The following is a 14,979-nucleotide window of genomic DNA, read 5'->3' on the forward strand; positions in this document are numbered from 1 at the left end:
TGTGCCCGCCGTGCCCTGCTGGCTTTGTATATGTTGGAGCATTCCTGCATGTTGTTATGGCAACCTCCACCGGGCCAGCGAGGCCAGGGCGCAAGGATGGAGGGAGGGTGACAGCGGGTGGGGGTTGGGAGAAAGTGCTGCAAGTTTGGTGGGCCCGGCGTGCGCGCGCGACTGGGAACGTGGCGGCTCTCTCGACACTGAGCTGCCGGGCTGGGGCCGGGGGTGGCCGGTGCCTCGCCCGCCCGGGAAGGTGGCTGGACCTTGCGCTCAACGAGCCGGCGGTGGGAACCGCGCTCGGCTAAGCGCGTAGGTGGCCATGCGCACCGCACACCCTCTCCAACCTCCTGGGGGCCGAGGACGTGGGGGTGGGGGCGTTAGGTGAGGCCGGGTCGCCCTGGGCTGCGTCCGGCTTTGCGTCCGCTTTTTAGCTCGGCTCAGCTTGAACCTGCTTCTTCGGCGCGGAGTACTCTCCACTAACACCCCTGGTTCTCTGGGTCGGGGCAAGGTCTCATCCTGTACGCGCCCCTCACCCCATCACGACAGGTGAGCGGGCAGTGTCTGCGCCCGGGCTCGGAGATTCCCTTTCACGAGGTCAGCCTCGAGAGGTCAAGGCGAGCGGGGAAACAAAGGCGGCAGAGACTAGGGCCTCGGCGGAGTTGGGAGGGCCCTGGGCTCCCTGGGGACCTGGGCTGGGGCGTGCGGAGTCCCCGCCGTTCTTCCAACCTTCCAACGGGGGCGGGTGGTGGGCGAGAGCCTTGGGCGACCCTGGGGACCCGCTGCTGGGCGGATGCGGCCTGGCCAGACGAGGACCTGGAGGAGGAAGAGCAAAGTGTGGGGCCGAGGGTGGGGAGTGGAGCAGGGCAGCCATTCCGACGTGCAGAGAGGTGAGCCTGGGGAGGGAGGTGCAGGGTCAGGAGGGCCAAGGCTTGTGTGGAGAATTCGAGATGTTTGTGCAGAGGCAGCTGAGCCCCGAGAATATGGGGTGGGGGGGGGGGCGGCGGGGGGGTCGGTGTGGAAGTGCTCTCATATTCCCATCCTGTTCCAGATTCTGCCTCGGTACCCGCTGGGAAGAAGTAAAGATGGCCTGCAAAGGAACCATATTTCCTGGCTTTGCCAGAGGAGACTTTGGGGTTATCCCCAGCCCCTGCCCCCCCAATTGCCAGACCTGGTTGAACTCTGGGAGTGAGCCCGATTAGGTGGAATGTCCCTTTCTGGGCCGAGGGTCCCTGCCTCTAGGACATGGTTCCAAAGCACGTGTGGATGTTAGGACAGGAAGGCTGATGAGGAAAAGCCTCCTGTGCCAAGACCCCAGAGTGTGGGGATCTGGGTGGACGGACAGACTGGAGTGGAACTAGCCAAACCAGCAGCGGCCCCAGGTCCTGAGGGAGCCCCACGCCAAGGGCTGCCCCCCTCTCTATCCCGAGTCTCAGGGTAGGTGGGCCCAGAGCGGCAGGAGACAGGCAGGCTGGCCAGATGTTCTGGCCTCTGTGTGAGGCATGGGAGGAGGGTCTGGGCTGGAAGAGGAGGCGGAGGGAAGAGAGGAGGGGACACGGAAGGGAAGGGAGCACAGGGAAGCTGCTGCTCAGAACCCCAGGCTGGGTCTCATCACATTTACCTCGGCCTCAGAATCCTGACCTTGCTCTTGAACCTCTCCCCGGCTCCTCCCAGGGCCCTTGGAGATCAGCCCAGAAGGCTGCTCAGAATGAGGCCCCGGGATAGTGAGGAGGGGGGCGGGGGGTAGGGGAAGGTACTGCTCGAGGCATGCAACACTCATTTTGAGGGCGGGCAATTTAAGGTCTTGGGCTGGGGCAGTTCTAGTGAACATCCTCTCTCTCCCCCTGTCCTGCTTCCCCTGGGGTTTTACTTGCTGCAGATTAGAAAAGGGCTGTGAATTGGAAGCCAAGTTTAAAGTGTGAGGAGCTAGAGAGTGGAGGTGCAGGAAGAGAGGGAGAGTGGAAGTTCCTGGGGAGTGAATGGCAGAGCCTTCTTGGGCCACATAGGGGCATAGCCAGCTCCCTCCTGTTCTTAAGCTTTAGCCCTGGGTGTCTGTTCCATAGTCATTGGTCCCCAGGCACACACTGTGTTTGTCACAGCCTTGCCTTGTATCCCTGTCTTCTGAGGTATTTCACTTTAGTGCTATTCCAGTCGTCTGCCGCGTCTCCTCATTGAATGTAAGCGATCACACAGGGACTGTGCAGGGACTGTGCGGGAAGCTTCTTGCATCCCCACACGGATGCACACAGCAAGACTTAAATGCTGGTTTGATGAGTGAAGTAAGCTTTCTGCCCATCTCTGGGAGCAGTCAGTGGTCCTAGCTTCACACCCGTCTCATATTTCATTCGTTCCCAGCTCCAGCCCGACTTAACCAAGGAGAAAGGGGAATGCATATTCAGCCTTTCCTGGAGTCGAACTGTTTGTTTAACTTCAAAGGGGCAGGTGCAGCTGAGGATTGGCTTTCTCCCTGAACTCTGTGGTTCACCTCTCACTAGTCTTGCCATTCCTAAACCCGGCTGGCTCTCTTTAGTTGGGCCAGGACGCTGCGTGGGGATTTTTAGATTCTTAGAGAATGATGTGGCCAGCCCTGCTGACAGGGGATGAGAAAATTCAGACAGGCATCGTCATCTTCACTCCCCTGGGGAATCAGAGAGCTGAGCTGGGAAAGGGAGGGTCTGCAAAGCAGCCGGGCCAGGAGGCAGCTCTGCGTTCACAATGTCTGGGTTATTCCGCAGCCAGCCAAGTTGCTTCTGGACCTAAGAGGCACTTGTTTGGCATCGTGGGGTGTCGGCATGGCAACCATAAGGCCTGGATTTCTCGGAGAGGTCCTGATTTTTAATATTCTGTCCTGCTGTCAGCCCATGTGTCACAGATTTTGATGGGAAAAAATGGTCATGGATTTGGTAAAACTAAAGGGAGATACTGACTGCATCCCTCATTGGCTTCTTAGGCTGTGGCAGGGTTTGTGATTTCTCCATGCTGCACTTCATGGGCAAGGCAGTGGGCTTGGGGACATCCACTTGAGTCCACATGGATGCACGCTGCCACAGGACCTGGACGGCAGCTAAAGCAGGAGGTGAAGCAGGCAGGCCGGCCTTCAGCCTTCAGGCCTCACCGCCAGGAAGAACATGTGTGATGGGTTTGGGACCCAGGTTTTCCGTATAAGAATTCTCTAGCAGGCTAAGGCGGGATGCTCAGGTGTGACATGGATTTTCCCTTTACAGACGTTTTTTAAAAGACATCTTTTATAGATAGGTGTACTCATTTGCAACATTTTCTGTTTGGAACCAGGGAAGCTTTGGGCAAGCATTTTTCTAAACTGGAGTTTCTTGTCCTCTAATTGAGATACTGCTGAGTGACCCTGGACAAAATACTTACCAACTCTGGACCTTGGTTATTCTGTGTGTGAAATGGTTTCTGAGATGTGTTGTCCTTTAGATATGCGTATTCAGTGCTAGAAGTGGATAAATAGATTTAAAGGAGTTCTCCCAAAGGGTCCTATGAGGTTTCTGGCTTGTGGAGGGACACCCCCTGTCAGGAGAAGGTCCTGCGGTGACCCCCAGGCCTCGCGGGGATCCCTCCTTACCTCTCAGGAAAGAGTGGCTTCCCGGTGCTGTCCTCTGAGAGCAGAGGCCTCAATCAGATCTGTCCGGGTTTATATTTTATTTATAACGTGCGAATTTCTGAACTGTGGGAATATGATTTGCTTAAATGACAGAAAGTGATTTTACATTAAATTTATCTAGGTGCTGCACACAGGAAAGGGAGTGGGGCGGGAGAAGCACAAACACTCCTTTTGCCAAATGTTCAGATCGAAAGGGCCTGGTTTCCCGTCACTGGGGTCCCGTCCTGGGTCATGTTGAGACCTGCTCGTGGGCCTTAGGGACAGCACAGAGTCACCAAGGCTGGTAAAGGCCCTGCAGCCTGAGTCACCTCCCTGGGAGGCCCCGAGGAGCCCACGGGCACGGGATTAGTTGTAGGGCGCTGCTCATTCCGGTCCCTTATTTTTGTGCCTTAACAGGGATTACCCCTGGCTGCTCCCAGGGCCTTGGGCCTGGCTTTCTTCTCTGGTGGCTGTTTGTTGGCTCTGCGAGTGGAGCTCTGGAAGTGCCATTTAGGTCCATGTGGAGGGGCACTGAGAGGCCAGGTTGGGCCGAGTTCCCGGGGGCACTGTCTGTCTTGCTGTAATGGAGGAAACCGCCCTGGGGTGAGAGGTGAGCCTGGAGCCAAGCAGTTCATTACAATGAGAAGATGGAAGCTTTATCCCCATCTGCTTCTTGAGACCTGAGACACCTTCCCGCTGAACAGCAGGGCAAAGACACAAGAGAGCTAAACAGACAGGCGACCCAAGACTTCTCAAAGCGAGCAGGGAGCAGAGCTTTCAGACGAGAGTCAATGATGGTTACGCTGGGCAGTAATTCAGTTCACCAAACCGGACACCGTGCTTGAAGCGGTTATAGATGGTGTAGAGCAAGCATGTCAAACTCAAAGGCTAACATGGGCCAAATAAACGAGGCACGCAGCCCATGGGCCGTGAGTTTGACATGCTTGGTGTAGAGCCTGCTCTGGAAACAAGTGGCTTAGTCTCTCTAAGTGCTTGTGGTCTTGGCTCTGCACCCACCCAGCCTCTGTAATTGCTGTTACCTCTGTATTACATTTATGGTGGCTGATTCATTGGATGCTGTGATAGGTGCTTTACAAGCTTTGAATGCCCTCAACAACTTGTGAGGAAGGTGCCATTTATCCGATCCAGTTAACATGCGTGGAAAGTGAGGCTTACAGAGATTCATGACCTGGCAACCAGTGCGTGCCTCTGACACCCAGCATTTCTGCCTCTGACGGCCATGCGTGTGTCTCGTTTCCCCTGAGGCATCTTCAGGGCAAGATCCAAGTCTGATGCATCAGCACGTCTTTCCTGGAGCAACGAGAGCAGCCCCTGCTTTGTATTCACTCCATAAACTGTTGGGGGAAAAAACACAAAACCATATAGAATGAAATGTTAGCCATAGTAAAGTAGGATTATGGGTAATTCCCCTTCCATCTTTTGGCTCTTCCCAACATTTTCTATAATAAGCACCTATTAATGTTATAATGATAAAGGCATGAAGATAATTATTTTTGTTGTTGTTAATCCTCTCCCAAGGATACTTTCTCCATTGATTTTTAGAGAGAGTGAAAGGGAGGGGGTGAGCCACACAGAGAGAAACATCGATGTGAGAGACACATTGATGGGTTGCCTCCTGCACATGCCCCCTGACCGGGGCCAGGCATCAAGCCTGCAACTGAGGTACGTGCCCTTGACTGGAATCAAACCTGGGACCCTTCCGTCCGAGGGCTAATGCTCTATCCACCGAGCCAAACAGGCTAGGGCTGAAGATTATTATTTTTAAAACTGTTTGAAGACTGAATAAAATCATTCTTGATTCCTCAAGTAAAGGGTACACTTCTTAACCGTGTTTCTCATTTCTGAATCCCCCATCAATGCTTCGCATTTAGCCAACAGAAAAGGCAGGAGACTTCTTTGAATGATTCTGTAGGGTTCCAAGGAACAGAACTGGGGTCAGTGAGTGAAAGCTGCAGCGAGAGAGATATCCTTTCACCAGAAGGAGAACTTTCTCCCTGAGCCCATCCATCATCGAACGGCCCAAAGGCTGACCAGGGTTTCTCTTCACACTCCCTGTCAGCAGTCAGCGCCTCCTCCCCACAGCAGTGGGAGGAGGAGGAAAAGGCTCCTTGTCCACACTGTCCCCTGAGATGTCGGCAGCTCTGGAACAGTTTGAAATAGTGTCCAATTATTGCACCACATGAGACCTGGCGCCTTGGGATGCAGGGCTGGCCGAACACGCAGAGGCCAGGGCGGAGGGTTGACTAAAAGAAACCCCTCGTTGCTGCTGTGCTGTCCCCTCCCTGCTTCCTTGGAGCTGCCAAGCGGGGAAGGAGAGGGGCCAAGGCTGGTCAGAGGCAAAGCTGCGAAGTAGGAAGTGCTGGTCGTTAGCATCTTCCCTGCTCCTGGGCACAGAGGCCCACAGAGGTTTTCCTGCCTCTCTGAGGCCCTTTGAGTCCTACGTTCCCATAGCCCCTTCTTTTATTTCCCTCACTTAACCTGGGCAGCGTTTACAGGTAGCCTGTCCTACCTTCCAGGGCCCTGCCCATTGCGTGTCAGGGCAATGCCGGGTCGCATGAACCTGAGCTGGGTGTTTATGGAGGAAAATAAAAAAAGCAGTAGAAGGGGACAGGAAGATGGCTGAGAAAGGCCTCTCCGATAAGATGGTGTTTGAGCCGCGGCTGAATGGAAAGAGTGAGCCCTGCAGGCATTTAGGGAGAGAGTGTGCCAGGTAGCCAAAGCCGAGGGCACATCGCTGCAGGGCGTGTGCTTGGTGCGCTTGGCTGGGACAGCGTAAGCAAGGGTAAAAGTGGCCCAAGTGGAAGGCCTCACAGGCTGAGGTAAAGACGGGCTCAGAAACATGTCCCTGAGTCATCAGGAAGTGATAAATCACATTCTGTGTATGGGCTGGGTACACCCGGGACCTATGTCATTCAGCTCAGAAAATTTTCCAGCAGTATGGTCAAAAAGTGTCGGTCCTTAAACAGGTAAACCTAAGTTCTTTGAGAAATGTTCCATGGCCGAACACTTCATTTCTGTATAATGTGAGATCAATGCGGTACTTGTGTGCATGTGTGTGTGTGCGTGCGTGTGTGTGTGTGTGTGTGTGTGTGTGTGTGTGTGTGTGTGTGAAGTTGGTGTGGGGGCATGGCGGGTGCTGGTGCCTGAAGAGATTTAAAAGTCAAAAGTTAATGGCCTTCTTGTTGACATTTTGGAGAGGTATGGATGGGGAGGGCTCTGCCCCTACAGCAGTGGTTCTCAACCTTCTGGCCCTTTAAATACAGTTCCTCATGTTGTGACCCAACCATAAAATTATTTTCGTTGCTACTTCATAACTGTAATGTTGCTACTGTTATGAATCGTAATGTACATATCTGATATGCAGGATGGTCTTAGGCGACCCCTGTGAAAGGGTCGTTCGACCGCCACAGGGGTCGCAACCCACAGGTTGAGAACCGCTGCCCTAGAGGGAGAGATCTGTGTGGGATGGAGAGTTCCTCTGTGAGGTGGTACCCGATCCAGCTGCCCTGTGCTTCTCGGCTGGCTCATTGTGCATTTGGGACTCTGGAAGGGATGTTTCCTGGCCATGTGGTAACCTGGAATTCTTGCCCTTTCCTGCCGCAGGTTCCTCTTCTACACACACAGACCCTTGAAGGCGGAAGTGTCCAGGCCTTCCCTCGGGCACAGAGGTGGGCACCTGCACCGGGGTGGGCACCCAGGCCTGGCAGGATCAAGGACCCCACACAGCTTTCTTCAGGCAGGCAGTGGGTGAAAGGGCTGCTTTCAGGAAGATGGTTCTGCCAGGCCTGTCTGAGGCTGTGTCCACAGACGTTCAGGTGGCTTCCCCGGTGCCTTGGTGACTGGTATGATATGGCTTCATGGGTCCCCAGCTGAGGCGGGTGCTCTATTTTAGTGGTTCAGGTCATACTAGTACACACTCAATCCCAGACTCCTGTCGGTCACGCCCCTTTAGGTGTGCTTTTCAGAGTTCAGATTTTCATCCCTTATCTTCTCACAGCAGCTCTGGTTTTTTGGCTTCTTTAAATAAACAGCGTCTGACATTTGAAGGTGTTTCATTTCCAGGGAATCTGGCCTTGGAGTGCCACAGCCAGAGGAGACCTTCCAAAGGTGCCAAATCTGTGGTCAGTTCTGGGAGGTTAGCTTCTAGTGCCTCAGACGTCTGGGACCAGGTTTTTTCATTGAAAGCCATCTTTTCCCCTCCCTGTGAAATCTCTCACTGGGATGAGGGTTTTGGGGGGACTGTGGGAGGCTGGAACAGTATCCCAGTGTTTGAGGTAGAGCCCAGCCAGAGGCTCAGGAGAAAGAACACGTGATCCATGAGTGATGTCTGCGGTGGTGTTGGTGCCTTGAAGGAGTGAGGCGTCAGGACTGAACCACAGCCCTGACCTAGTTCACCAGCCCCAGAGACCAGAGGAAGAAAGGGAACCAAGGGACAGAGCAGACACACTGCAGGGACCGGGGAAGGTGATGGAGGACCTTTTGGAGGGAAAGCCAAAAGGGATTCGGCTGGTAGAGAGTAGAAGCTGCCCATGCTGATGCTTTAGTACAGCCTTGGTGCCACCTTGGGGGCATGAAATGGTAAGGGCCCTCTTTCCAAACACCAAAAGGAAATGGCTCCTCTCGGATGCACCCCATGGTTGCCAACCCTGGTTTTTGTTTTGTTTTGGTTTGCATAGCAGAGAAGATAGCATCACCTAGACAGCTCTTCCAATAAGGCAGGGCCTTGGGGCTGGGGCTTGGAGCCAGGTGGGGTGGGCGAGCCTGAGAACTGCAGAGCTGGGAGCCAGTGTTGGTGCAGTGCTGTGGGCAAGCCAAGCAGAGAGAGTAAGAAAGGGCCTGGTCAGAGAGTGAAGCCAGCTGTGGGACAACAGGCCTGAGCAGGAGTGTTCAGAGGAGCCAGACCATCGTTTCCCTGAGCATAGGCACAGGGGCTCTGATGGGAGGTCAGCATCTGGCACAGGTAGGCAGAGCCCCGCATGGTCCCGACCTGCGGTGGCCCTGACAGTACTCACCATCCACATGTGCCCACTGGACACTTGAACTGTAGCTAGTGCAACAGGAGGAACTGAAATTTTCATTTAATTTAAGTTTAATTGATTTAAATTCAACACAGACACTCATTTCAGTTCTTGGAAAACTTTTAGGAGTGTTTAGAAGAACTTCAATATGTGAAGTCTATATTTCCACATGTAAATTTATGACATCTCAATACAGATCAAGTATTTTTTATGAAAATTTAGTATTTAAATTGAAATGAGCTGTAAGTGTAAAATACACCCTGGATTTCAAAGACTTAGTATAAAAAAAAAGAATTAAAATACCTCTGATTTTTAAAAAATACTGAGTATTGTTGAAATGATAATATTTAAACATATTGGGCTAAATAAATAAACTATTATTAAAATTAATATTACCTACTTCTTTTTTACTTTTTAAATATGTTTAGTAGAAAAATATTAATTATATATGTGGCTTGCACTGTATTTCCATTGGACAGCTCTTGTCTCACATGTGTTCATGGCCATTCTCTAAAGTGCTCAGAGGTGCCCTAACTGATTTGGCTCAGTGTATAGAGCATCGGCCTACGGACTGAAGGGTCCCAGGTTCGATTCCGGTCAAGGGTGTATGCCTGGGTTATGGGCTTGATCCCCATGGGGGTCGTGCAGGAGGCAACTGGTCAGTGATTCTCTCTCATCATTGATGTTTCTATCTTTCCCTCTCCCTTCCTCTCTGAAATCAATAAAAATACATGTATATTAAAAAAAAAGTGCTCAGAAGTTTCAGTGGAAAGTTATTTATAAAGAATGTGGCTGCATCCCTGGTTTACCTTGACTTCAGGATAGTTCTTGGTCCATCTGCTGCTGAGTTCCTAATTCACTAGCATCTATGGCAGGGGTGGGGAACCTTTTTTCTGCCAAGGGCCAGTTGAATATTTATAACATCATTCGCAGCCCATACAAAATTATCAACTTAAAAATTAGCCTATAGCATCTATGGCAGGGGTGGGGAACCTTTTTTTCAGCCAAGGGCCAGTTGGATATTTATAACATAATTCACGGCCCATACAAAATTATCAACTTAAAAATGAGCCTGCAATATTTGGTCAAACATTTAGTTAATTCACCCCTAATGCCTTGGCAGGGCCGGACCAAATGGTTTCTCTGGCCTTATACAGCCCGCGGGCTGGACATTCCCCATCCCTGATCTATGGGCACGGGGCACCTCTCAGCATGGGCCCTTGTCCGCACCCCATCATTATAACCCAGGTCAATGTTTTCTGTAGTGTCCTCTCTTCTTAAAATCCCTCCTAAGCTCTGGCTGTGATGACAGTGGGTTTTGGAGGAGGGGTAAGGGCAGTGGAGACCGGAAGCCTTTCACTCCCTTGGAAAGGAGAGAGATTAGTTCCAGTCCGTTGCTTTTGGTGTTTCATCTTTGTCCTGTTAGAGCCAGAATGACAAATAGGCCTCAGCTCTCCTGCCAACTCAGAACCTGTGGAAGTGGCAGTCGGGAGCGCGGTGGCAGAAGGCTTCTGCATCCAGACTGAGTAGTGGGAAAGCGATTGACTAGCCATGTCTGCAAAGGGCAAGGAAGGGGCCTGTAGAACGTGTGCTTTGTATTTGCGGATCCTGCATTGATGATGATGTCTTCTTTGAGTGATTTTGCTCTACCTGATATGCTTTAAGACGTTGGCCAATTTGAAGAAGTTGGGACGCGACCTGCATTGAATCAGCAGATGTGCAGCGGGGAAAGTGGTCACCTCCATGGGTCGGAACCCTAGCTAAGGAGATGCGACACGAGCTTTAAAACACCGTGGAAACATTGTGTAACGTTTTACTTACTCGGTGGAGGTGAGTTAGCTGGTTCTGGTCCAGGACCAGCCCACTGGTGGCAGAGGAGGTGGTTAGAGCTGAAATCCAAGGAGAAGGATAGAAACCTGGAGGATCTGGGGAAAGAGAAAAGGTTTGGCTTTTTTTCTTTTCTTTCCCTCGTCTTACCTCCCTTGAAATTGGCCTCTGTAAATCTGAGAACATTTCCTGCTTCTTGGTGCCACATGTCCGATTATGGCTTTGTTCAAGGATGCAGCATGAGACAGTGGTTATGGGCACAGCGGCTGGAGCCAGAGCGGCAGGGTTCGTGTTCCAGCTCTGCCACTTACTAGCAAGTTATTTAAGCATTCTGTGCCTCGGTTTTCTTACCTGTAAAATGGGGATACTAAGAGTTCCCATTTCATGTGGTTGCTATGAAGATTAAATGAATTAACTCACATAAAATATTTAGAATAGCGTCTAACACAGTGGTTCTCAACCGTCTGGCCCTTTCAATACAGTTCCCCATGTTGTGACCCAACCATAAAATTACTTTTGTTGCTATTTCATAACTGTAATGTTACTACTGTTATGAATCGTAATGTAAATATCTGATATGCAGGATGGTCTTAGGCGACCCCTGTGAAAGGGGTCGTTCGACTGCCAAAGGGGTCGCGACCCACAGGTTGAGAACCTCTGGTCTAACACGTAGGGCGATACTAGCATTAATACACAAGTTAGTAATAACAACACAACTTGTCATTGGCTCGAAGCCAATCTGACAAAACGTTAACTTGTATATTACTAATTTAATGCTGCATCACAAATCAATAGTGGATTAAATCAACAGTAATCATCTCTTCTCTCTCATTGTGTCTGTGGAGCAGGTATTTGGGAGTGGCTTGGCTGGGTGGTCCTGGCTCAGGGTTTCTCAATGAGGTAACAGTCAGATGTCGCTGGGGCTGCACTCATGGAAAGGATCGAAGGTGGCCGTTTCACATGGCTGGCAAGCTGGTGCTGACGGTTGGCAGGAGGCCACAGTTCTTCTCCACAGGGGCCTCTCTGCAGGCCTGCTTGAGTGTCTTCATGCTGTGGAGGCTGGCTTCCCCCAGCACAAGCACCCCTGGAGGCCAAGGCAGGTTCTGCAAAGCCTTCTTGACCTAATCTGGGAAGTCACATTAGCAAAGGAGTGATGTGGTCTCATTACATTGTGAGAGACCGCTGTGACTGCGGGTTTGAGAAGAGACAGAAGAGCAAAGGCAGAGCCCTTTTTGGTTGCCTGGTTAGTGCCAGTTGTGTGTCATCTACTTTTCCTTGCAACTGTCACAGCTGGCTTGTGACCTGGGTATTGCTACCTTCACTTTACAGACAAGGGGCCTGACTCAGGAGGGCAGGTCACCTGCCAACAGAGCTAGGGTTCAACCAGGCTTGTCTGGCCTCAGAGTCTGCAGAGAGCCAACTTCTCAGGATGCCCACCACCTGTCGGCATGGCTTATGGGGGGAAAACAGACTTTGTGAAGGATCTTAATTTCCTCATTTCTTGAATTTGGGATGGAAAACCTAAAAAAGCCAAAGAAGTATTCACAGGTTAAACAAACCAGTGCGGTGGGACTGGAGCTGGGGGGGATGATCCAGGGGCTGGAGTGGGGTTTGGAGGGTTTTATGAACTAGAAGGATATGGGCTGGGCAGAGTCCCTGCAATTGGTTTAAGTTCCTCAGATTAGCAGAACCTCTGAGGTCGGGGGAAGCCTTGTCATTACCTGAGCTCCAGACAACGGATTCAGGCCCACCCACCTGGGCTGGAATACCTTGCAGTTATAAAATAAATGAACTAGATCAATATATATCAGCATGGATGGAGCTTAAAAATATGATGTTAGAGGGGGAAAACCCCTGAGTGCAGATAATTTAATATCATACATTTATGCAAATTGGAATAATACAAAACAATTGTGTCTCTTGTTCCTGGATGGGTGTGTGTGTGTGTGTGTGTGTGTGTGTGTGATTTCTGGATGGGTGTGTGTGTGTGTGTGTATCTTAAAGTATAACAATGGACCAAAGAGGATGCACAGCACACGCAGGGCAGCGAGTGTTGCTGGAGAGAGACGGGGAGGGGACCAACAGGGAGTCTGACTTTATTTGTAACGCTTATTTCAGTTGTGTTCTTAAAGGAGAGGCTTGACGCTAATCTGACAAAATGTTAAACTGTGAATTCTGGTGGCAGACCAGGTGATCCTTAGTCTTTGTACTTTGGGGAATTAAAAAATATCTTAAATCTAAAACCATTTTAAAAGGAAAGAAAGAGCTGGTACCTCAAGGCTGCTGGGTGTCAGTTGCATGCAGATGGAGAACGAGGGTAGTGGAGGACCGGAGGCGAGACTCCTGCTCCCCCAGCCCTAGAGCCTGTCCCCAACGCGGCACTGTGTTCATTTCCCTGGAGGACAGTAAAGCAATTCTCGGCGCGCAGATATGGAGATGGGAAACCCATTTCAGCTCCATACCTTGTGAGGTTTGCAATCTCTCTCTCAAAGCTCCCAGTTGAATCCCTGGAGCAGGAGGGAGGGAGAGGACAGGAGGAAAAGCGGGCACCTCCAAAGCCCGTGGACCCCAGTGCTCTGTGTGTGTACCCTCCCCACTTTCCCATGCCCTGTGCTCAGCGGTGGAAGTCCATCTTCTCTGTCCCAGCGGGGCTATGTGGTCATGCCACCAGCCTGGCCCTTCCTCCTCGTGACCCGGCACATGCCCACATGACCCAGGAGCCATGGCTTGCTCAAACACATTGGCATCGCTGTCTCTTCTCCCAGGACACAGGCCTGTGGCATTTCTGATATTTCACAGTCCCCTATCACTGCAGGCACAGTCCTCTGCCCCAGCGTGGGGGTGTGGGGGAGGAGCTGAGCTGTCCCCAGGGCCTGTCAAAACCCCAAGACATCGTGATGATTATTAGAGAAACGCTAAATTCTGAAATGGCTATCCTCTGCCCGAGTGAGCATGGGGGTGTGGGAAGGAGCTGAGCTGTCCCCAGGGCCTGTCTAAACCCCAAGACATCATGATGATTATTAGAGAAACGCTAAATTCTGAAATGGCTTCCTGCTGGTGAGTACTTGCATACCAAGACCACTTCAAAGACCAAGTGTTAGGACTCTTAATTTTCATAAGTTACCTGATGGGGTTTTCCCCAAAAGACCTCTGAGAGTCATCAGAATTGGCAATGATTATTTTTTTTTCTTTACATGCAGACAACTCAAGCTGCATAGTCAGGTTCCATACCCTTAGAGGAGGGGCTTGGAACCTGGGGTCACCCTGGTTTTCTAAAGGCAACCCCTGTGCAGTCCCCTTGCACACTGCTGCTTGGAGTCAGCCAGACCTGGGTTTGAATCCCCCACTTTACTGATCTCATATTGTTCCCTCCATTCACTATGCTCCAGCCACACTGGCCTCCTGTCTTCCCTTCAGCACATCAAGTTGTCCTGCCTCGGGCCCTTTGTACAGGTCGTCCCTTCTGCCCAGACCCCCTCACCCCCAATTCCCACACAGGAGCTGACTGTGCTGGCTCTTCTCTCCATCCCTCTCTCCAGCCTTCTCCACACTTATTCCTGGAAATGGTTTTATTTATGTGTTCACTGCTCTCCATCTCACCCCGCCACTAGAATGCACAGCCCACGTGAGGAAGGACTATGTGTGCCACTCACTTCTGTGCCACCAGAGCAGGGGCTGCCCTTAGACACCTGTAAATACGTGTAGGTACCATGGGGCAGGTGACCTGACCTCTAAGCTCTCTGAGCCCGTGTTTCTTCATCTGTACAATGGGCATAACTAGTCACGAGGCTCATGTTAAAAAGATTTTTTTCTTTTTAATATGTAGCATTTCTTTGTCTTTAATATGGGGAATTTCGTTGTCTTTAATATGGGGCATTTCTTTGTCTTTAATATGGGGCATTTCTAAATCTAAAACCATTTTAAAAGGAAAGAAAGAGCTGGTGCCTCAAGGTACATGGATTGTGGCACAGAGCAGGCACGTCACAAATGATTGATGGCTAATGCCATTCACTCGGTTCCTAGAGAGTAAAGAACATGTCTGTCTTGTTGACAACTGATGAGCCTGGCACCTAATGGGCACCTAATGGGCACGAATTAAATCTTGAATGAACTGGAGGGATGTTGACCATTATTAGTATGGCCGCTGTATCACCCATGTCTTGGTTGCCAGGTTGCTGATGTATTTGCCAGTTTCATACTTGGCCTCCTACAGGTCCTGATTTCTGGGCTCAGGTGGGTGAGGAGCTTGGTGTAATATGCCAGGAAGCTTTTCCAGGAAAGATAGGATGGTGGTCATCACGGGAGTTAAGACCATGGACTCAGGAGTCTAAATGTTGGGTTCAAATATAGCTCCACTACTTACTAGCCGTGTGGCCGTGGGCAAGTTATTTAACTTTTCTGTGCCTCAGTACCCACATCACAGGGTAGATACAAGGGTTTGATTATTTACTAAAAGTGGTTTCTTAGAATGGGGCCTGGCACTTAGTAAGTGCTACCTTAATCATGTACTCTGAT

General features: G+C 51.0%; 1 protein-coding gene across 1 annotated transcript in view; it reads left to right on the top strand.

The window, feature by feature from the left end:
• The first annotated feature begins 316 nt into the window (after positions 1-316).
• Positions 317-14,979, top strand: part of GALNT16 (polypeptide N-acetylgalactosaminyltransferase 16) — an 86,883-nt gene continuing 72,220 nt past the window's right edge. The window contains exons 1-2 of the mRNA XM_014549116.1: positions 317-378; positions 752-884. Coding sequence (XP_014404602.1) covers positions 317-378; positions 752-884 — 195 coding nt within the window. The remainder of the gene's footprint in view (positions 379-751; positions 885-14,979) is intronic.

The sequence above is a fragment of the Myotis brandtii genome, unplaced genomic scaffold, assembly GCF_000412655.1.
Source record: "Myotis brandtii unplaced genomic scaffold, ASM41265v1 scaffold536, whole genome shotgun sequence".
Lineage (NCBI taxonomy): Eukaryota > Metazoa > Chordata > Mammalia > Chiroptera > Vespertilionidae > Myotis > Myotis brandtii.